Source organism: Gymnodraco acuticeps, unplaced genomic scaffold (assembly GCF_902827175.1).
Source record: "Gymnodraco acuticeps unplaced genomic scaffold, fGymAcu1.1, whole genome shotgun sequence".
In the NCBI taxonomy this organism is placed as follows: domain Eukaryota; kingdom Metazoa; phylum Chordata; class Actinopteri; order Perciformes; family Bathydraconidae; genus Gymnodraco; species Gymnodraco acuticeps.
Genome location: NW_022991454.1, coordinates 331994 through 355791, shown reverse-complemented (window position 1 = coordinate 355791; position 23798 = coordinate 331994). Strand labels below are relative to the sequence as shown.

Below are 23798 nucleotides of genomic sequence, written 5' to 3'. Positions count from 1 at the left end.
TGCACCAGCACTTAAAGCGAATATACCTGTACTTTCCTTTCAATGTAATTTCATGTCATGTAACTATGGTAACGTGTGGAACAGTCGTTTATATTTAGGTTTAGGCATCAGAAGTACTTGGTTAGGTTCATGAAAAGGTCATAACTTAGGGTTAGGGTTAGGGGTATCCTCCTGAATGAAAGTCAATCAAGCTACATTTTATGCAAATATAGATACAAGAAAGCTAGCCAATCAACGTTGCTATATTTTACCCCTTTTTGCTCCTCCTCTCCTGTCTATTTGTGGCTGTCCTATCAAAAAAATGCAAAATGGCCAAAACATCATCATAATGATAACTGAAAGATGACTAATGGTCGTCTCCTGGGTGAAAGTCCTCGGTTTGTTTGAATCATCCATCCAGCCCCACCTAATTTTGTAGAGATTTCCCCTGATCTGTTCCTAAACTCTAACCCATGAGACTGATTTGAATCTAAACCGTGATCTTTTCTTGAACCTAACCAAGATTATTTAGTGATGAGCTAAAGAACAAGACATTTCAGTCCCTACTGAGAATAATTTTAGAGTTATAATCTCTTCAACCGCACATCATTAATTATAGGCTTTGCTATTAGCTTTTTGATTACCAATTATTCAGATAGTGAATAATGTAATCTTCTGTCTTCAATTGACCACGGCAATAAAGAAATGTATTTATGAACTCATTATCCAAAATGGTGGGAAGAAAAGAACAGAATTCAATTATATATCCGATAAATCGTCAGAGATAATATGAAGGATGAAAAAAAGTGAGGTTTTAATTTGCCGCTCTTGTCTCAGCTGTTGCCCCAGATTTCTCTCACAACCAACTGAAGAGCCAGACGCTGGTGAAGGTTGGAGGAGACGTGCTCATCGAGTGCAAACCAAAGATGTCTCCTTGGGGTGTGATCTCATGGCGGAAGGGCAGCGAACCACTCCGAGAAAGTAACAGGTAACACAACATGTATTCATTTTGTTCTGCTTCTACCCCGCTGTGAGGCTTTGGCTTCTCCTCGCGTGTTCTCATTACTTTTAGCTAAGTAGGGATCCCTGGTGGCCGTGTTCGTCTGCAATAATACAGACAAATCTTTTGCTAGACAACACTTGCTCCTTCCAGATGTACCGTCTTGTTCCCATTTGAATATGTAACGTTCAGATTAAGTCATCTGTTTCCCCCAGCTGGTTGCAAAATTGGACGAGAGTCAAGTATGATGTGAACGAAGCAATCGCATTTTCACTGCGACCTTCATTCAATGTGTCTTTTCACTAGGTAATATAACATACTGTACATTATGGAGGGAAAATGTCCTTCTTTTCTAGTTTACATGTTGTTCACTACCACAAGATACTGCATATTGTAAAATCATTACCAGAATATATAATAATAATCCTTATATTTATTATAGCGCTTTATCAATGACTCAAAGCGCTTTACAAATACAGATCATACATACATGTAATGGTCATCTACTGTGGACAATACCCACAGGAGCAAGTTCAGGTGAAGTGTCTTGCCCAAGGACACAACGGCTTTACAGACGCAGCGGCGGGTTTCGATTTCACCCCCTTGATCTGATAATCATTGCACAGCGCACTGCGCCACACCGGCCATCTTCACACCTCAAAGTCATCGGGGCGCTTTTACAAGTACACATTGGTATTATACATGTACTGTGGACATTACCCACAGGAGCAAATTCGGGTGAAGTGTCTTGCCCAAGGACACAACGGCCTGACGCAGTGGTGGCGGGAGCGGGTTTCTTCAAGTTTTGTATGTCACTCCCCTTTCAAACTGATGATCAAACCCACAGACCACTGCGCCACCCGTCACACACGATGTATGGCAACAGTTCTCGGTTTTCACTTTTTCTGTTCATACAAACGAGAGCACTTTGTGAACAAAACTTAGCCAACTTTCATTGGGCCAGTTCGGCAACACAGCAGGATTACCTTGCAATTATCTGCACTAACCAATTCAATACCATTAAGATAAGCCCACATTACTTTATAACTGCATTTCTGTTGATTTACAATGGGCAACTTCGGTGTTGAAAAAAGTGCCTCAAATCTTCGTTCTCTTAAATCTGGAGCAGTGTGCACCTCCACTGGTTGCTTGAATACAAAAATGCAAATGTGTGGAGTTGGAAGGGAAAGTGATCTTAATTTGTCTGTACCTATATGCGTATAATCTGTTTGTTTGTGCCATCTTTTTTAATTTAATTGAAGTCTATGAGAAAATTACCCTATTTATTTCTCGATTGAATTAGTACCTCGGTAAACATTTTCCTAATGAGGTTATGGGCTTGGTCATTAGTTTGGATTTGTCTGCAATACAGAATGATGTTGACTTTAATGTATTATTATTATTATGAAAAGATAAGACGGTTAAGCAGGGTATACTTTAGGTACTGGCTACCTGGGTATGAGTCCTAGAACTACAATACTTTCACTGTGTGTCGTTAGCTGTCTAACCCTACAACCCAGTCTCACGGCATTTCGTGTTATAGTCACGAAATATAATCTATTGATTTGTGTTCACCAACATGATTTTCCCATTTATTTTTCGTGTCACACAGAAAAGCAATGTATTTCTATTGGTAGTATGTTTCGTGCCTGCGCCACGTCTTTTTGTCCGGTCGGGTCTTGGTCTTGTGTGGTTCATAAAAACATGTTCTTACTCAATATCAAGCCACGATTATTGTTTTTATTTTAAATTGTATAATGTCAGACTTTTTTTGCCGTCCACGAGGAAAATAAATGTGGCTCAGAGCCTCAGAATACTGAAATCTGTATTTTTAAAGTATTTTTTTCCTTCTAATTTGTGCAGGCACGAAACATACTACCAATAGAAATACATTGCTTTTAAAATCGTTCTGTGTGACACGAATAAAATGGGAAAATCCTGTTGGTGAACACGAATCAATAGATTACATTTTGTGACTATAACACAAAATGCCGTGAGACTGGGTTGAACCCTAACCCTAAGCATTCTGTTGTACTTGGTTCCAAAAAAATCAAGTTAGCGACTCCAAACATCCAAGATGGTGACTTCAAAAAACCAGGATGGTAGTATGGCCAAACTCAAGGCTTCAAACATGGTCCACAAACCAATTGGCAACGTTAGATTGACCAAGTCCTCTTCTGGTATACAGTTCATGATTTTATCTCACAATAGTAAAACATAAAATACTTGCGAATACTGATCCTTTCTCGTAGTGTTCACAGTAAACTGTTCAATGTGGTGTTATAGTGTCGGTCAAGCCTTCAAACTTATGTAAGTTGTATTTACAACTGACCTTCCAACCAGTGGCGAACCGTGTCTATCACAACTGGACCTTCTGTAGACACACACACCGCCGACCGCCGCCCCCGGCGTTATAATGTCCGTCTTTTCACTGAATGGTCGTCTTGAAAAGGGGTACTCACAACAATTCTGCAACAACTTCATGTTCACCTGTTGCACTTGTCATTTCAACGTTAAAAACAATAAAACGGCATGAATTGCTTCGTCTCATTCATCTGGATCCTCTGTCTCGAGCCAGTTAACTAGCGGGCCTTCTAGAATACCCTGGAACCGAGGGGAACTCTGAAAGAACACGCCCATTGGCTACAAATCAATTATGATTGGTTGATCAAACTGTCAGTCCAAACGTACGCTCTCATTCAGTGCAACGGCCAGGGCATTCGATCAAGGATGTAGAATACCTTGGTTGAAGGATATTCTACCCAGAGACCCAGAAACAGATCTGATTGGTTGCTTTCTTTTCTAACACAAAACCACTGAAATGCGAAGTGCATGGTCCGAGAAGGACAAACAAATCAACGTAACACTGTAATATTACAGATCAACAACACGGATACCATTCTCATTTATTCATTTTATATACATTTAATTACATTTTATTTATATAAGTAAATCGATTTTTTGTTTGTTTTATCTGAGTGTTCCAGGGTATTCTCTGAATACCTTGAAGGCCCTGACGGTTCGTCACTGCTTCCAACACATATCCAACAAAGCAGTGCTGAAAGATGTCTTACTTTGCTCCAGACTACTTGGTCACAGGAGGTCCTTGCCTAATTGTTCTGTCAGAATTGTCCCATAGAGTTGGCTGCAGTGATGGGGTTTATGATGATGTCCCATGGTGACTTGTCTTCTGTTCTTCCATAATATATGAAATGCTTGCTTTTAATGACCATTTTTAACTCAAACAGCCAGCACGTTTTTTAGATGTCACAAAGTATTGAATTTAAATTACACCAAAAGCCTCCAGTCACTTTGGCCTTTCTTTTTGCAGGATGCATGAGGAGATGTTTTATGTTGTTGTCAGATGTGGTTAGATCAGCATAGGGAAAACCTGCATGAAGACTAAATGAGTAATACTTTATGAGGTTTGCTGTGTTCTAACTAAGTGCTTAGAACTTTTCAACTCAGCGGGATGACGAAATCTAATTATTCAACGTCTGACACCCCGTTTTCAGTGGAACAGAGGGCGATCTTAGTGTCTTGCCGTATTTGACCCCTGGGGTGCGACGTGTGCTACATGAGATACACTTCCCACTGTGTTTGTTTGTGTGTGTGTGTGTGTGTGTGTCTGAATGAAGTGTGAAGTCTGGCCCTGTAGCCTCATCGCAGCCAGGGGTCATCCATCGGGTGTCACCACTCTAGCATGACTCTGCTCTGACAGCGGTTGTGTGCTCACTGTCTTGCCAGCCTTTGCATGTACACAAAGCAGTGTTGCTGCTTGTCAAACAAAGTGGTGTGGAATTTGCATAGTGGTTTCGCTGCTGGTGCCCTTCACTCGCCCTGTGTCAATGCCATCAAACATTTCAACCTCTCAGCACCTGGGCCATTTTCTCCCTGTTGTTTTGAATTCATAGCTCAGATTGATTTCACATTTGTCTTTGGTGTGACACGACTAGACGTCCTCCTGGCATGATAAATGAAATGGCCGTGTCCCAATGCTAAGTAGGTGCTTTGTATTTTCGGAAATTCTACCACTGCATGCACTTGTCCTTTGGTGTTCTTGTTTATCCCAACCATAAATCACAAAATGACCAACTGCTGTGAGGAAAAATTAATGATTCAAGATTTGAATCATCAAAGTGTAACTCTATAATAACTCTTAAATAATAGAAACAAGGGAATTATTCTGTTACTGTGATGGATTTATACTGCAGCCATTTAGTTATTTGGTGCTCTCAGAGAAACATGAAAATAGACAATTAGTAGATGGATTTCTTTAACTCTGTCTTTGTTCTGCTATACTGTTTGATGTTCCAAAATATGTCATAATGCTTTAACTCACCTTAAATAAATGATATTTGGCTCAGACCACCTGTAGCAGCTCCAAAATTAAGAAGAAAGAGGCACAAAATTCAACAGTCCCAGCTGTATTGCATTAAAAGCAAAAGTGTTGCCATGATGCCAGACTGTATCGCTAGCTAGGAAGGGAAGAGACTATTTGCAGAGTTTGGAAACACATGCCAGCAGAGCCTTTGAATGTGTGGCTCCCCCTTACTCTCTTTCCTATAATCTCCCTTTTATCGCATCTGTGACACACAAATACAAACCCATGTGTTGTATGCCACACAATAAAAATGTGTAGCATCTGTCCTGTTTATCTGGAGAACAGCTGTTCACAGTTGTTTTTTTTAGCTTACCAACAAATGGCTGTTCTGCCTGTAGGTAAAGCTTTCAACTAGGGGTCCGCCAGAGCGTCAACTTGTGGTCTGTGAGGGTACTTTCCTGTGGATTCATTCAATAAAACTAATACAAATCAAAGGTTTTGGGTTCATTTATAAAGCTAGTTATTTAGCATGTATAAATGTGATCAAGAAGTCACATATATATATATCAAATTAAAGTACATATTAATATTTTCGCAGCATTTATCAAAGTACAATCAATAGCCATAATGTACGATAATTTGATGAAAACCAAACCAAATGGTTTTAGTCAGCGCTCCCTCATTTAAATTAGTTTCCAGATGGCAAAATATGGAAATGGGATCCTACTGTATTTTGTAAAAGTAAGCTACAACAGAAAGGATCAGACCAAAGCTTTGATACGAATATAACAACGTTGGTTAGCCAAAACAAGAACAAAATCTGATTTGGGTACGTTTTAGGCGTGTCAGTGAGTCATGTTTTACTTAAAATCCAAAAATGTTGAAGCCTCAGTTACACATTTGATCAAATCTGGCAACATTATTTACTAATGTAAGCTAGCTAACGTTCCCTCGGATGCAGTCACGCAACATTTTAAATAAAAACGTGTTCAAAGCAGTGGCGGTTCTAGACCAATTTGACTGGGGGGGGCACTGGGGGGCCAGTTATTTTCTGAGGGGGGCACAATAAATGCAGGACGAAAATGAAGTATGACAGTATGAAGTAATTGCGCATAAGAAAACAATACAATTCAGTTATTGGTATTTGTTTCAGTACACTTATTTATTTCAGATAGATCTTATAGTTATTACTGTTAGCTTCAGCTTAAGTTATAGTGCAATGTTTGCACTAACACATTTAACATTAAAAAAAAACGTTTCATTGTTAGGGGGGCCACATGGGGGTCAGAGGTCAGTGTTAGGGGGCACTGCCCCCCCCCCCCTAGAACCGACCCTGGTTCAAAGACACATCCGTTTAAGCTCCAAAGCACAAAGTGAGGAAACATGACCATAAATACAATACATTTGGATAAATAATGGCAGGAAGTGATGGTTGAGGGTAAACAGAATATTCATGTAATTATAGCTCCCAGTATACTGTACACTGACTTTTCTGTTACAGTATGTTCTTTATTCCTGATTGATTTCTTGAAATACTTTGGGCTTTAAGTTACAAAAGGTAGAGATCTCTTGACCTTCATCCTTGTCCTGTTGGCTGTTTTGCAAGACTTTAATGAAAGCAGGCTACGGATGCAAATAACTGCAAATGATGGGACAAACAACATCCTGGTTTCACACATCAGCCGTAGTGTTGTATTTCTTACTTGTTAGTTATATTTGTTTCTGTATAAATGAATCCCAGAAAATTGCCTGTACAGCCTGTGTACACATGCATGTCTGAGCAGCTCTGTTTAGTTATGCACCTGCACAGAGTTTCGAAATTATAAGAGGAAGCTGTGAACCCCTTTTTGTTGAAGATTAATTGCCCTAATTGCGTTATAGCACTCCGCAGTGGCTTCGGCGGAAAGGGAACCAGTGTCACCAGCTGGGTAATCCATCTCCATAGCAGCAGCCCCCTTTTTTTCCTGCAGAGGACCAGTGGAGGGGGGTGGGGGTGGGGGGGGTCTTATCTACCCCAGACAACCCTGCAGGGACGAGGTTTAGATGACATCAGCTGGAACAAAGCAGCTGAGAGCGCAGAGCAGGGCTTTCTGATGAGTGTGTAAGTGGGCCGTGTCAGCCACAAAGAGCAGCCTTTTTTTTTAAAACACGCCATTTCAATATGTCAGTAGCGGGAAGAAATCACGTGTGTTTGGCCGCTCACACCAGACACACTCTATCAACCGTTCTCCCGTGAGCCGCCGCAGAAATGTGCTGACGCCCTGATTGCTGTTCCCTGTGCATTAAACACCATCTTTTTAAAGAGTATTCATCTCTATCGGCTTTGGCAGTCATGCAAATATTTGCGCTGCATCCTTCAATCCTTTGAAGAAGATGTTTACCGCTGTAGGGAGGCATTAGGGTGCTTTGGGTGTGGCAGAGAGGGAGAACCCCCCCCCCCCCCCCCAGTTTAGTTTTTTCAAGCGCAACATGCACAGAAAATACATGTTGCCTTGTGTGCATTTCAGAAGATGGGCTATAATTATATAGCATTTTTCATACAACACATGCAACAACTCAAAGTGCTTTACAAAATGACACATCACAAGTTAAAAATAAACGACAAGAAATTCCCCTCAGATTATTTGTAAAAAAGCAGCAAAATATAACATTTGATCAGGTTAACTGACACAAGGAGGTTAAATGTATGATAATTAAAATAATGGTTTCTCTCTGACAGACAAGACACAAGACAACTGAGTCGATGCAACAATATCAAATCCCATAAAACAGAGTGAACCTATCGGTAACAGAAATAAATGAAAAAAAGATTAAGACCTATAAAATAAATTACGAGAGTGACTTGTAATAATGTAATAATAATAATGCTTAATGTATGGGAAATATTTAAATGTCACATAATTGTTTTGCATTTTAGTATTCACACTGTCCTCCCCAAGGAGTTGAAGGACAGTAAGAAATTCAACATATCCGAGTATCCATGGCAATCCCATTTAGTAAGCGCGGTCCAAAAGGTCACACGTCGGAGATAGGTTTGAGATATGGCAATGTGATGCAAATGCGTTATGCTAAAATGTTATTTTCTTTTATTGTGCTATATTTCAAGGTAATGCATCAAATACAAAAATCTATATTTTTTGACAAGAGACCAAATATGATCCCTGCCGGTGGCTAGATCTCCCGGGGAAGCAGAAGTTGGTCCTTTATGTGTTTTATAATTGCCGAGGAGAGAACGAACTGCACCTGGCAAACTGTTCCCCAGGTAAAAGGCCAGTAGAGCTCCCACTGTGTCCATAAGTGCACAGCAAAAAGTACATCATAAATAGACACCTAAATATCTTTATGTATTTATTTGTTTGTTTCAAATCCCAACTCGCTTCCACTAATTGAAAATAATTGCTGAGTAAATGACATTTATTAAATGATTTCACGTTCAATAATACATCATTAACATTCTCCGAGCTCTCGACGGAGCCAGAAATTAGGACAGCTTCCGTGACATTCAGAAACTCATTCAATTATTGTGTTGGTTATATGTTTAACCAGTGGCGGCCGGCCCATAGGGGCGCTAGGGGCGCCGCCCCACCTCTTCCCACATTAAAAAAAATATATATATATTTAAAAAAATAAAAAATAAAATATATTTTTATTTTTAATGAACAAGGTAAATATGATATAATTGGTATCAATAAGATGTATAATCTACAATAAAATCTCGTTTAAAATTGTGTTACGATGTCTAAAGTTACTGATAAGCCTTGCCCGTTTATCATTACCCTCTCTCGTCTGGGCGCTAAGAGAGGAGCCCTCAACCAGTGCAGCAGCAGCCGCTAGCAGCTGACTGTTGCTATCTGTAAATGATGCCTCCGAAACATAATTTCAGCCAACCAGCGTCGTCAAATCTGATGATCATCGGGCGCCAATGTCAGCGCCCCGTGCAGGGTTATGGCTAGAAAGGATCCGTCTTGTATAAAACTCTCCCGAGAGTTTGCGAGTCACGTGGCTGAATGTTTACGTTTGACAGGCAGCCTTTCAGTTACGATCGTTAACATCAGTGGGTCACAGCAAATGATGGTGAGAAGCTAAACTATCTATTAATTATGTCAATTACATAATTGAACTGTGTAACTGTGTGTGTGACTAGCTGGATGCAAACAGGTAAACGCTGTCTTTTGTTTCCCATGCTTGCTCTTCAAACAGCCGGGGACAGATACTATGTGCCCGTGATAAATAAACACACACACACACACAGACACATATTATTGTAGTTGAGTTTTGACAGCATCCATCAAACTCGATGTTTTGCCTTCATGGTCTGTTTTCTAATATTTCTGTGTTTCCGAACCACGTCTGTGTCTGCATATAATGTTCGTATTTAGTCTCCTGATTTTAAATGGGAATTAAATAATTTGAGTGTTCCCAAAGAACCGGTGTTCTGCAGTTTGTGTGGGCCTACTGTACTGTTGCACAGTTTACTGTAGAAACTACGTCCAGGACAAGGTATTTGGAAGTTTTGGAAGATGCATAGCTAACCACACTGAAGATTATGGAGGTATTGATCAGTCTTCTCATATCTCTAACATCACCAGAAGTCATAATTTAAGGGGTCATTTCTCAAAATGTTCCCCGTGTGGTTTATTCACCATTACAATAGCCCCACCTAAAATCATTTCCACCAGCCGCCACTGTGTTTAACCCTTCTATTGTGTTCGTTTTCCCGCCCTTACTTTGGTGTTCGTGGTCAAATTTGACCGGTCCTGTTTTAACTGCTATTACATTAACACAAAACCCATTAATCATCACCAAATTTCATTTAACACCCTTTCAAACTGTACATATTGTATCAGACTACTGGTGTACATGAAAAACTGCAGTAAATATACAAAGAATAGACACTGAACATGTATTGCGTGTGCCAGGTGTGATCCATGTGGGGGGATGGGCACATAAGAGCGGGAAATGTGTCAAATTGTTCTGTGTGTGTGTGTGTGTGTGTGTGTGTGTGTGTGTGTGTGTGTGTGAGATGTGTGTGTGGCCTAGCATTACTATACTTGTGGGGACCTACATCTGATTACACAGTCACGTGTGGGGACTCGCCTCCCTTATGGGGACAAAATGGAGGTCCCCATGAGGGGAATCATTACTTTTAGGGTGAAGACTTGGTTAGGTTTAGGATTAGGGTTAGGGTAAGGGTTAGGCATGTGTTGGTTATGGTTAAGGTTAGGATAAGTCTCCAGGAAATGCATGTAAGTCAATGTAATGTCCCCTGAAGTGATGTATACATGGTGTGTGTGTGTGTGTGTGTGTGTGTGTGTGTGTGTGTGTGTGTGTGTGTGTGTGTGTGTGTGTGTGTGTGTGTGTGTGTGTGTGTGTGTGTGTGTGTGTGTGTGTGTGTGTGTGTGTGTGTGTGTGTGTGTGTGTGTGTGTGTGTGTGTGTGTGTGTGTGTGTGTGTGTGTGTGTGTGTGTGTGTGTGTGTGTGTGTGTGTGTGTGTGTGTGTGACCGGGAACCAAGTTGACTAAATCATCCAAAATTAAATGAAGATGGTGATCAGCATTGTATATGTTCAAATGTCTACTGTGAAGGATATCATGAAGCCTTAATGCAATCGAATGTAAAACGAAAAAATTATGATTGATGAAAGTAGTAAATCGGTCAGATTTGACCCGAAGACAACAGGAGGGTTAAAGCTCAATCAATCTGAATTTTTTATTTCTATAAATACATTTCAAAGCTGATTTATTTTGTAAAAAACAAAACAACAAAACATGAAATTGGACAAAACTAGCTCTGTTTAAAAGTGTGATTATATGAAATACATATGTGTGTTGCATTGCATGTGTGTCCTCTTGGTTCTTGGGTGTACCGGTGTATTGGAATTATATTACCTCTGTTTTTTCTTTGTTTTATCATTATAAGTAGTATTCTATTTTGTTTTTCATTATTTAGATATGTTTTTCTGCTATCGTCATCTCATCATGCTGTTTTGTATATCTTGTTTGTCTGTAATCAAAAACATATATATTTAGGTGTCCACAAACTATATTATCTCGTACGTTAAAATTATAAATGTAGGAAAATAATACCTTAAGCAACTTTGTGTCAGAAATACAGTGAGCTAACTCTGATTATCTCTGTGACTTCAATGGGAGTAGAAATAGTTCTGTGATCGCTCTATAGGGCCTGAAATGGTGCTGATGGTACTGTAATGGTTTATTGACTACTATCCACTCTAAGGACATGAGCAGTGGATCCTCAGTGTTGCTTTATGTCTTGTAGCGACCCATTTAAAGGAAATTAAGAACACTTTAATGTTTAAACACTCTTTATTTCCCTTCAAGCCAGAAAACTTCTATTTTGTTAAACGCCTATTGGAAATGTGCACTGTGTGAAACCAGTGTTAGCTGGAGCAGTCGCTGTGCACCTGGGAGTTTTAACCGTTTCAGTGACATCTTTGAACAAGGTTAGTACAGGAAGCTTGTTGCCAAGGTAACATCTCTTCAAAGTTTTTTTTCTCCACCCCAGATTAGCGGTTTCAAACGGCTGGATATGTACAGTCCCATGGCACGTGGAAAGAAACATAAAGGAAAGATGCTTTTAGAAAGAGTGGGAAGATAGAGATGGGAAAACATGTCAAAATAACAGCCGTGTTAGGATTCATAAAGCATGGCTTGTCTTGGTAAAACTGTCAGAACAAAGGGTGTCACATTGCACTGAACAGTGGCGGGGAAATAAGGGATCAGAAGATTGTTGTTATGATACTCAATATGTACACTTGTAAGCATTGTAAGAAAACTGATCTCTTTCGACTCAACTTTGACAATATAATTTGTTTTCTTTTAAAAATCACTTATATACTAACAAAGCACTTATATACTAATAAAGGGCTGGCTTATCTAAAGCCAGTTGAGTAGCACTTAAAATGTTTTGGCTCTATGAAACCTGATACTTATATGATTCTGTGTTCTTCAAGGTTGTGTCTTCTTGGTCGAATGCACTTATTGTAAGTCGCTTTGGATAAAAGCGTCAGCTAAATGTAATGTTATGGGTGAGAACTGAGCATATTTTCAAAGATCAGGAAAAACTGTCAAGTAATTATTAAAGATATTGATCAGTGCAGGTATGATTTGTTGTCATGAGTTAATGAGTAGGGGATTTCTTTAGCTTATGACAATGCATATTATACACTTGATTGAATCTATATTAACATTGCATCTTTTGTTTACTCATTGAGCAAATTAACCTTACAGAATGTGTTTTCATTTATTAGTTAGCAGCACAATATTCCTCTTTCCTTTCTTATTATACCGAAAGGTCCCATGTCATGGCCATTTCTACTGATCATAATTCCATCGTTGAGGTCTACTAGAATAGATTTATATTCTGCAATTTTCCAAACTCACATTGGTTTCTCAAACAGCATCTCTGTATAGTATGTGTATTCACTCTCTGTCCTAAACGGCTTGTTGTAGCTCCGACCCCCCCCCTCCCTGTGAGCCCAGTGTGCTCCGATTGGTCGGGACGTTGCGAGGCTCGCTGCTCAGTGAGCTGGCTTACTGGTGTGGTTTCCGGGTCGGCGATGCAGCGAGACAGCGCGAAACTCATCCTGAGCACACACACTCACAGCCGAAGTAAAAACAATAAGTGTGTCTTGATATTGAGAAAGAAAAAGGTTTATAACGCTGTGAGAATGGGTCTGCGGAGAGCATTTCTCCGCCATCCTAACTCGTCTATTACCAACCAGGGAGCTCTATGCAAGTCAATGGGACTCCCAGTTAGTTGAAAATGTACGCTAAAGGTCCTGGTGTGTGAGGAGCTTCGCGGATTGGTCCATTTGGGAAACAAATGGAAAAAGAGAAATCTCCAACGAGGCGTTCTGGGGCAGCATAGACAGGTATTTTCTGTGTTAGAGTTTTACTCGCTACATGGTGTACTTTGAGGGTTTTTGACTCTGCAGACCGTTTACATGCATAACGACCTTCATAACACACAAGGGGACGGTTAATAACCAGAAAAGCATGACATGAGACCTTTAAGTAAAGTAGTTGGATCAGCCAATTTTTAAAAAGTGATGGGGAAGTTTGTTAACTGTCCCCAGGGGAAATTACACCTTGGGTCAGAGCCTTTTCATATATAAGGTGAACATATTATTCTATCTATATATTTGTTTAAAGGTACACATCAGAAAATTAGGGTTTTTATAACAGTGGTAGGTGAAAATGTTATTTGTTTTCACCTTTTTGTATTAAGTAGACCAAGCTAGTTCTTGGTAAATGTGCTTAATCTTTGTCTAAAAGTAAATACACTGATAAATCCTAAAGCAAACGGTGGCCTGCTTGGCCAGTGATCAAAAACTGTGTTTATTGGTTGGACATGGATATTTGTTGGTAAGACATAAACGCTAATCTTGTTAGAAAGGACACCCTCTTTAGTGGTTTAACGCATCTCAGTCAACACTGCCTTACTCATCACTGCATTCATGCTGGGTCAGTACAAACAAGCTGTGTCTTCATCCCACATTGCGAGTAAATCACTGCTTATTCAGACGATCAGTTGGGACAGCCATGGTTTACAGAAAACACTACAGTTACCAGGCTTAAGACTAGACATGTTTACTCGACTGGCTTCGGGCCAGATGGCAGAAAGTTGTGGCATCACTGCCCAGAATGGTGTCTGTGGTTGATGTGTAAAAAGGCAAAAATATGCAGAGTTTTGTATTTGAACCTGAAAGAAAAGCCAAGATAGCACTTTAGCAATTAGCTAGCGTAAAATCTGTCCCTTTCAAACATCGAGCTGTGAGACTATATTCCACCCGCTAGTGGAAGCTAATCAGCTAGGCTAACGACAGATTAGGATAGCCTGGTTTATGACTGGGATTTTAATTTCAACACACAGAATCAAATGTGTTGAAATCACAAAACAACAGCAAAAATAACATTCCTTTTTTTTGGTAATAACATACGTGACCAAACAAACACCATTGATATGTTTTTATTAGCATTAAAGGAAAAATATTGCAGATTAACCGAAAAAAGGTCAATTGGAGAGCTTAGAACTTTTCCCGGAAGTGAATGTTAATGCCTATATCTGCCTTTAAAATATGTAATTGGTTCTTTCGTGGCCCTTGCTGCCCTCTTCCTCCAAGTTTCATGCAAATCAGACCCTTAGTTGTTGCAAGAAAAGAGACAAACAATCCAGAAACCAAACTGAAAAGATAAAGGTCCTTGGCAAAGGTAATTAAGTGAACACCAGCGGTGTAACACACCTGTCTAACTGCCTATTCCCCTTGAGGAGTTGAGGATTCATTTAAAATAACCATCATTCTTTGAGCTCTATGTCTCATTGAATAGTGAATTCAACTTTTTAAATGTTGCTATGTCTATATTTTGTAATGAAGAAAACACTAGCATGTCTCAAAGTGGCAACATGCACGTAGCTTGACACACTAATGGGCCAAGTATGCGCAATTAACTTAATTTCAATTCAAAAGCTGTCTGGAAAGTGGCCTCGAATGTCGGCCCCCGCTTCTACCCATACATCTTGTTTTATTCATCACATATCAGGAATTGAGCTCAGATATGTGCACAGTCCTCTCTAATTCAGCGTTTTACTTTTGCCAAACTATTGACACACACACACACACACACATTTAAGAGTGAGCGTGCCGCGTGAATCAGTGAGCATGAGAAATTACTACCGAAGGATGTTCTCTGACTCATTTTGTGCCTGGAGCTGTTTCCAAATCATCTGCTAGGTGCGTTTATAGCGCTAAGTGGTTTCGGTTAATGTCTGAGCTGTAGGTGCGAGTTTAAGTCTTGAGAGCTTTTGACTGGCTCACTGAGTTAAAGTGAGAAGACACAAGAGGGCATCTGGATGTGGCCTGGATGCTGATTAGTCCATTAGTTTGTGAGTGCAACACTTGCTATAGCTGGATTCTGCCAGATTGCATCTGTAGTCACGACCCGGTGGTAAACTGTCCCTCTTGCATACTGTATATCCCTCCCATATTGGCAGAGCGAATAAGCATGGCTGTCACGTAAATGAAGAGATGTCTCGCAGAGTGATCTCCGTGTATTGGTCCATCTGCTCTCCACTCCAGAAAGAACCAGCGTCAGGAGATTACCAAAACTGTGGAAGAGGCAAAGCAGCCAACGTTGTATTAATTTACTTATCGTCTTATCTTTACACGAAGACTTTGTTCTGTTTAAAGGAGATTTTAATAAGAGTCTCATCACATGTCTCAGGGCTTAATTTTACGAGGACTTGGAATTAATAAGCGCTGTACGGGAACCGGTGTATTAATAAAGATGGTGATTAAATGATCCGTGTGAATGGATGTCCCAGCACTGCTATTTCAGTCTCCTCATTCTCAGGCTGCATGCTGTTTTTCTTATTACAAACATTGTTTGTCATGTTTAAATGTCACTTCAAATTTTTTTTTCTCATCAGATCTCTAATTTTCTCATTTGCCTCTAATTGAACATCTGTTCGTGAAGAGTGTTGCCTCTCTGCGGAGGTTAGCAGAGCCATGCCTGAATACTGAATGTGTACCCAGAAGGATTTCATTACTTTGCCGAGAGGAAAGTTGCACTACCTGACGAGGCGGCCGTGGACAGCTGACTGGTGCTTTTCATGTTGTCTGTGCCTACAACTCTCCACCCTGGCTGTAGCTTCAAAGAGCCACGAACAAGAGTGGAGTTCCCCAAACGGAGGATTAGTGCTTTGCTGATCCTGGCAGCTGCAGACAAACACCCAACAATGTTCAGAGGTGCCTGCTAGCACACACATCCGCATAGCAGATTACTGTGAATGTTTTATTTATCCCAACACGTCTCAGAGTAAGAGCTGCTCAGGAAGTGGAAATAATCTCATCGGCTGGTTGAAACCTCAGCGCTGCCCAAAGTCCTACGTTTCTTTAGGAGGGAACGTCAGGTAAACGGCTAGCTAGATAATTAATCAAAGTATTTTAGAGCGGCCATTGGAGAGCGTGTGCCTCTGCTACCGCCAGTGGTGCATTTGTTTGTTCTTTGGATAGTTCCAGTTAGCAACTACGGAAGTTGGTCTCCCTTCTTTTGTGTGTTCATGAGCCTTCATTTATAATGTGTAAACAAATTAGCGTAAACAAAAAAGGATGTGTTGACCGTTTAAACAAGTGGGGAGCTGTTTCCAACTTCATTGGGTTCATTCACTTGAATTTCCCAAATGGGAATGCATTTTTCCGATTCTTCTGATGAAGTGAATGCAGCACAAATGACCTCCCATCGTTTACGAGTGTTATTTGGATCTGCTTCATCATTTAATGGGTCATCAGACACTCTTACATTTATAGTAGTTTCCTGAAAATGAAGCCAGTAGTTTTCCCGTACTCCTGCTGACGTGAATGCAGCACAAATGACCTCCCAATGTTTACGAAAGTAATTTAGTTCTGCTTCATAATTGTATGAGTTCTGGCCTCGCCCTTCATACCTTCTTATGATGAGTTTCATGAGAATGAAGCCAGTAGTTTTCCCGTACTCCTGCTGACAAAAAACGATCTGGAAACATAACCTTTTAAGGATTGTTAGCTACCACGCCGGCAATGGACCACACTAAACCGTCTACGAACTGGGGTCGGTCGCTTCAAAACATTGTATGGAACAAGCTGTAATAATCTGCACTGAACACGAATTCCACCAGCCTGGCTGTGTGGTCATTAAAGATTATAATCTAATCTAACATCAATGAAGAAGTGGGGCCTGGCAGACAGTGCTGCATGCGAGTGCGGTGACCCTGAACAGACTGCCGAACATATAATAACCACCTGCCCTTTATATAGACCACCCTCGGAAGCCAGCCTCTTCGACGTAGGACCAGAGATGGCAACACGACACCGAGTTGGACCTCTGACGTTACACGAAAGAAGAAGGATTGGTAAAAGAAAATTCTCTATAAAATGGCGATAATGATCTTGAAAGGTCAACAGGTTAACATTGAAAGCTGTATGCAAAAAATAACTACTTCAGGCTGTCAACTACTCAACCCATATGACAAAATACGGCTTGATTTTATTTAAAGCAATTAGCAAAACTGCAAGACTTCCTGATACCAGCTATTTTCTGCTTCTTCTTTTAGCCCTTGACCATTGGGCTGCCAATGTCACTTCCCGTCAGTTGAATATGAATCACTAGTTTGATATATGTTGGGCTCTAAGCAGGGGGGACTGCACCATGTGTGTGACACGCTGTGACCATCAGATCAATTTAGAAGTAGCTCATGATCTCAACGTGTCTCACTGCTGTCTGTCAAGTGTGGGTCGTAGGCATATTTTCAAGTGCAAGAGGACACCACAAGTTATTTTACTCAGACTTTAGCATGAAATCCTAATCATGAACGTTTATTCTTCATTGCTTCTCAAAGTGTGGTCCGCGGACCACTGGCGGTCCGTGAGCGCCCCCTAGTGGTCCTTGCGTATATTGGTAACATTTCACATTTGAAATAAATAAATACATTTAAGTTTTCCGCACTCTCGCGGGAATATATCCGCAATGGAACGAGCTTAAGTTTCACTTTCTATTGCATGATAAAGCCCAGGGCAACACCTTTGTCACACATGTTGTCACTTGTTTGTACCATTTTCAGGCGATTTATAATCTGTTCTAGAAAAACGATGTGTTTTGGGATATTTGTGGATTTAGGTGGTCCGCGAGTGTTTTTTTATTGGTTAAGTGGTCCTTGGTATGAAAACGTTTGAGAAACACTGCTTTAGGCCATTGAATTGAATAACCACGCGGTAGATGATGTTAGTTTAGACTTTATGGATCTAATATTAAAGGGATTTGCATCTTTCCAAGGTAAGCCAACCTGATGATTTCACAGGATTAATGCTCTGTGACAGGGAATATATAATGTTATGTGATAAGATGTTATCCAGGCATGTTTCATCTACCATAGAGAGATTTGTCTCCAAAGGTTGAAAAATCCTACTAAAATTGTGGCCAGTTACTTTTAGAAACTCTGGCATTAGGCGAGTGATCGTCCAATTTTCCCTTTTGTAGATATTTTTTCAACTGGTCGAGCTTTTGAAAGAGTTTGTCAGGCTTTGCCAGAATGTGTTGCCCTCGCCTGTTCTAAAAACTCAAATGACACCACTCAGTTTTCTCTGCGTCTACCATTTTTTGCCGAATGTTCCTGAACCGTCTGTCATCAGATCAATTTGGATTAGATGAAGCCATTTTGCAAGGATGGATCACATTTGCCTGACATAGGCTACTTTATAGATAGTTGAACAAGAAGGGATTAGCAGTTCCTTCTCTCAGTTCCTTCACTCAGGCATGAACCCTTATCATCAAATGTACCTTTTTATGCCATGCAGGTGCATCAGCATGCTTTATTTAAACATGATAGACTAGTGTTTGTATAGACAGTTACGACCCATGTTCAAGAGGCTTCAAAGTCCAAACGCTCCTAGTTGACTAGTCCAATTCATATCTCATGTGTCTTTTGCCAAACTCCTCCCACAAACAGCTATTGTCCAATCATATTTCAGCAAATCAGCAATGACCAGCATGTACAACTTCACATTTTCCACATGCTTAAGAAGTTTGCAATGGGAGTTTGGTTTCTTATGTCTTTTCGTTCAGATTGTAGACTCTGTCTTGTTCTCTATAGATTCTGAGAAATGTACAGTCAGCAAACCCATCAAATCTCATCATCCGAGATCTCCGTATGTTGTCTAAACGCATCAGTTAGTCCTAATCCTGAAAGCCTTTTCTCTTGTAACATTAAAAGTTAATCGTACGGCCCTAACATATACACAAAGCATTCATCTACGCTCGGTCTTACTAGTAAAAAAATCAGTTAAAATGGAGGTTTTACTGAATGACTGACAATGGTTGGCTTTATATTTAAACATATGCATTATAGCTGTATTGACATTTTTAAATGTAAGCTATTTAACATGCTTCTGGTGCCTCTTACACTTCCCCGATGAACAGACTGTACGATGGCCTTTCAGTCAGAATCATTAGCATTCATTAAACTTGTTGTTGTATTTAGGGACCATAATAATGATTAATAAATCTATTTACCTTGCAGCCATTATGGCCGTGCCTCCCACATACCACTGCATCACTCACAGACAGTCTATACTTTCAATCATTAGCACTTTATTTATTGATCAATCAATCAATATTTATTCATATAGCCATTTTCATAAACAACATTTAATATGAAGTGCTTTAAAAACCAAAAATTCGAAACGATACCCTCCCCCCCTTACCAAGTAACACATGGCTTTGTGATTGATACAGAATATAAGTCAATAGACACAGGACCAATAATACAAATTAATAAATAAATACATTTAAAAATAAGAATGAAAGAAAAAGATAAGAATACAAAAATAATAAAATATAAATAAAATAATAATACAAAAATAATCTAAAATAATTAAAATACAATAAAATAAGAATACAAAATAATTAATTAAGAATTCAAAAATAATACAATTGTATCATTATGTTATTTATTATCATGTTGTAGGATCCTATCATCAATCAGTACAGTACATATAATCGCAGTTTCTCCCTTCTCCAGTGGTGTTAAAACACGTCGCTGCAAAGATTATGTTGCTGACTGACTAAACTCAAATAAGTCTCACACCCGAGATAAAGTGAGTTCTGAGATGTTTGCTGAGATTAGGTCAAAGCCCTCTTTACCCGCCTGCATCCCATGTACGGCGCGCTGGGATTCGTTTTATCTGGAAGACTGTGGCTGATATCATTTTTCACAGTGAGAATCCGCCGACGCAGCATGAGTAATCCATCTTGGTTCCTCTGACAATTTCCCGTGGAACATGTGTGTGCTCTTTATTCCTGAAGGGTTACCTCAGCACACGAGAAGAGATGAATATCTGTGTGAAGGGGGAATAAACCAGGAGAGCAATTTGTGATTAAAGGAATCCTCTGGAAGTTCATACACAAGCCTCTCAGTGGGCCCAGCCTATAGACCCCCTCTCGTCGCAATGCAATTACCAACACAATCACATCGCGGTCCGCTGGCGGGAATTAAGACGTTCTCAATCAACCGACTTCATTAAAACTCCATCCTATAAAAAAAACTGCACAATTTTACGCAACATTTATTCTGAGAGGGTTCATTTGTACGGATGTCTTGAAAAAACGTTATTTTTTCATTAGGCTCTGACAAGTTAACAATCTCTTCACCCCTAGGAACATTATACACTTTTCCCCTTTATTGTTGAAATGAGACCAGATAGCGAAGTGTGTTTTATTTCATTTATCCCAGCATTATGTAAATTAAGGCTAAACTTTTCTCGTTATTTAGTAAATAAATCTTGCGACCAATTCCTGGAATGGACCATCCAATATCCAAACTGCCTCACAAACTGTACCTGGGAGTGTTAGTATTATAATGCAGTGCACAATTCCCAGTGTATCTATCAAAAAAGGAATGCAAAAAAGGAAATAAATCATGTGTTGAGGCTATGGGAAAGATTGTCCCTGCTTACATTATGATAATACACACTGGAGACGTAGTGTTCATTTCATCCAGTAAGAGATTAATACTGAACTCTGTCCCCTGGCTGTGTTTTTATAAAGCAACAATATTGCCAAAGAAGCTTTTTAATGCTAGCTGCTGCCCTGGAGACTATTGTCATTTCACAGTGAACAAAAAGGAAAGTCATTTCAAGTGTTGCCTTACTATGTTAATGTGGGCCAATAGAAGAGAAACAGCACATAACCCTGCTATCAGCGGCAGAGCTTTTGCCTTTGTTGAGACGCGGAGAATGAGTGCATGTTTGGTGTCAGTCATTCTCATTCGATTGCTGTGTCTTGAAGCAAGAGCTCCCAGAAACAGTGGCCACAGAGGCAATTGTTTTATTGTTGTTGAGCTTTGATTGACACCTCCAAAAGATGCCTGTCAGTCGGGCATTTTCTATTCCAATGATGGTAATTGTCTGCAAGGTACAGTGATTTTGTACAGCTGTAACACTGGAAAGGTAAACTGTAATCGAGCTGCCTAATAACTCCTCACACCCAGGGAGTGATTTGTGCTCCTGCTTTTAGCGACCATGCATTGTAATGTGATGAGGCTGAGCGCTGACTCACTGGCATATTTAAAGCACAACTCCTAGGTTTTTTTCGTTTCGTTTTTTAACCCCTACTTTATTTCTCCATCTCACCAACTGCCATATGTGTAGCACAGCTGTCTAAATATGTATTTGTGCATTAAATTAGTGTTACTCTTAGTGTACGCCTCCTCTGCAAATTGCCCCCCAGGGGACAAATAAAGGGTTTTTAATTGACTTGATTTCAAAGAAGGGAAGATTCAACTCAGTAGTCACATTTAATGCTGTTTTTCAGGACTGCTGTTGTTTGTTTAGTTGGACCTCTATGTGTGTTGCCTGCAGCTTATTTTCTTCCAACTTGTGGACAATAAACAGTCATAGTTATCACAGCAACACTTAAGTTTAAATGAAAGATTATGTCATGCTTTTGATCATTTGGAGGTCAGGTTTGTTGACAGAGGACGTTTTATGCTCATGTTCAGGTTCATATTTGTTCTGTGTTCCTCTACTGGGACGTGTCTCCATGCTTTAATGTTCAAAAAGCTCTTTTCTTTTCTCTGTCTGTGCTGCAGCACCTCTTTTCACCCTCTGTCTGAAACCAGAGCCCAGTCTGCTCTGATTGGTTATACCCTCAGAGTACTAGCCAATACATAGTGATGTCACACAACTGACGAAAAGCCATGCTGCTTGTGTTAAATGAAAATGAAAATGACATTTATGGTCCTTGCTATGTTCAGCCAGTCCATTTATAGCTTGATGTATCCCTTGTTTTTAAAAGGGTTTGCTTCGGTTGACTCTGCCTTGGCTTTAAGATTTAGTTCTGCACAGCTTTACATTTCTAATAGTCTCAAAGCTAATCATCCCCATTCATAGAGCCGTGTGGAAATGCTCCAATCAGCTGCTGCAGCTAATGACCCATGTGACAAGGTGAGAGCTACTGGTACAGGTCTGAGTACAGCCAAAATCAATATCAATTACACCTGTATCGGAGAATTGTCAAAAGTAAATGCCCAGGTGTCCCTCGTTCTGGAGAGTGAGCCAATCTCTTTGTTGTCTGAAAGAACAAACACAAAACAGGACTGCTGTGTGGTTTCTTATCGACGGTTAACCTTGATGAACTTCACAAGAAAAAAGAGCGTATATACTCAAGTTTAGTCATGATTCTGCATAAAGTAGACATCTGAGAAGTTGTACCGCGGTCGAAGATCGCGCTCGGCAGGTTCTAGCGTCCTGGGTCTCTGCTCCACAGCTGGGTTTGATTTATGCCACTGACAAGGCCGTTTCTCTCCAGAACAGCACACTGTGGGGAACCTGAGGAGAGACAGCCTTTCAATTTATCTCATGCCGCCCCTCCCCCCGCCATGCACTTCAGGGTTTTTAAAGCAGTCAAGAGCATAGATCAACACCTGAAGTTAGGTCCCACCCCTTGTCCCCGGCTCAGAGGATATGGTGACCTCGTCTCTTTTTCTCCGCGCACTCGCCACATTACAGCCTGTCCACCTCGAGTTCTGTTAGCAACACTGACGTTTTGATACAATTATGATTAGAAACATGGCCTGCAGGTAGGTCGATGATGGTCAAAGCGGGTCGGAGAAAGCAATACCTCACCTTATCTGTGAGCTTACCGTGGCAGGCAAACACAAAATCAAACACATACCCTGCAGTATTTCTTTCACACTCACTTTTCCCATTTACTCGTCCGGTATTTGGTAGTGGATGGCTGCTTCGGGGGGCGAGCTGGATTAGCGGTGCGCGCACTGAGGCAACAGTCTTTGTGTATAGAAAGGCCTTTGCTGAGACTAATTATTAGCTGGAATCACCGTAAGCTTGCAAAGATCTCTCTTCCTGTGGTCTCATGGCTGAGTAATCCCACTGATAGAATCTTAACCCCTATTTTCACAAGCCGGTTTTATTTACCCTGTTAATTAAGTAGAGGCTCCAATACAGGCCTCCACCCTGCAGTCATGCTACCAATCAGCCGTGGCATCTCGGAGTCACTAAGTATTCATGAACGCTGCTGCTCCAAACCCTCAAAATCAGCATCTAATCTGTGATTAGGCACATTGTTTGTATGGGGATTTTTTTTGAGCACACGCCCCTTCATAGATTAGGAAGTTTGGGATTTTTGTGTAGCCGGCGGGCTCAGATGATTAGCACGAGTATTCGGCAGCTGCCATTAGAAACTCGCTCTACATTCCAGACCCGCACTTAGTTCAAAGCCGCTGCACTCAACACACAATTTCCTGGCGACTCATTATTTGGATTGTGATAGTTTCCCTCTCACAATGTAGACTTTATCAAACAGATCAAAGACAAATATTTCAAAAACAAGGCTTTCAAGTGCCTTTTTGATTGTGAAGAAGCTTTACAAAGAGGCAGCGTCTGCATCTGTTAACAGCGTCTCAAAGAGAATGTAAGGAAATAACA

At 40.4% G+C, this 23798-nt stretch overlaps 1 protein-coding gene across 2 annotated transcripts in view; it reads left to right on the top strand.

Moving 5' to 3' along the window:
- The window catches only part of LOC117532968 (contactin-4-like), a 203317-nt gene that overhangs the window by 151013 nt on the left and 28506 nt on the right, over positions 1-23798 (top strand). For both annotated transcript variants that reach the window (XM_034196589.1, XM_034196590.1), the window contains one exon: positions 817-967. In XM_034196589.1, coding sequence (XP_034052480.1) covers positions 817-967 — 151 coding nt within the window. The remainder of the gene's footprint in view (positions 1-816; positions 968-23798) is intronic.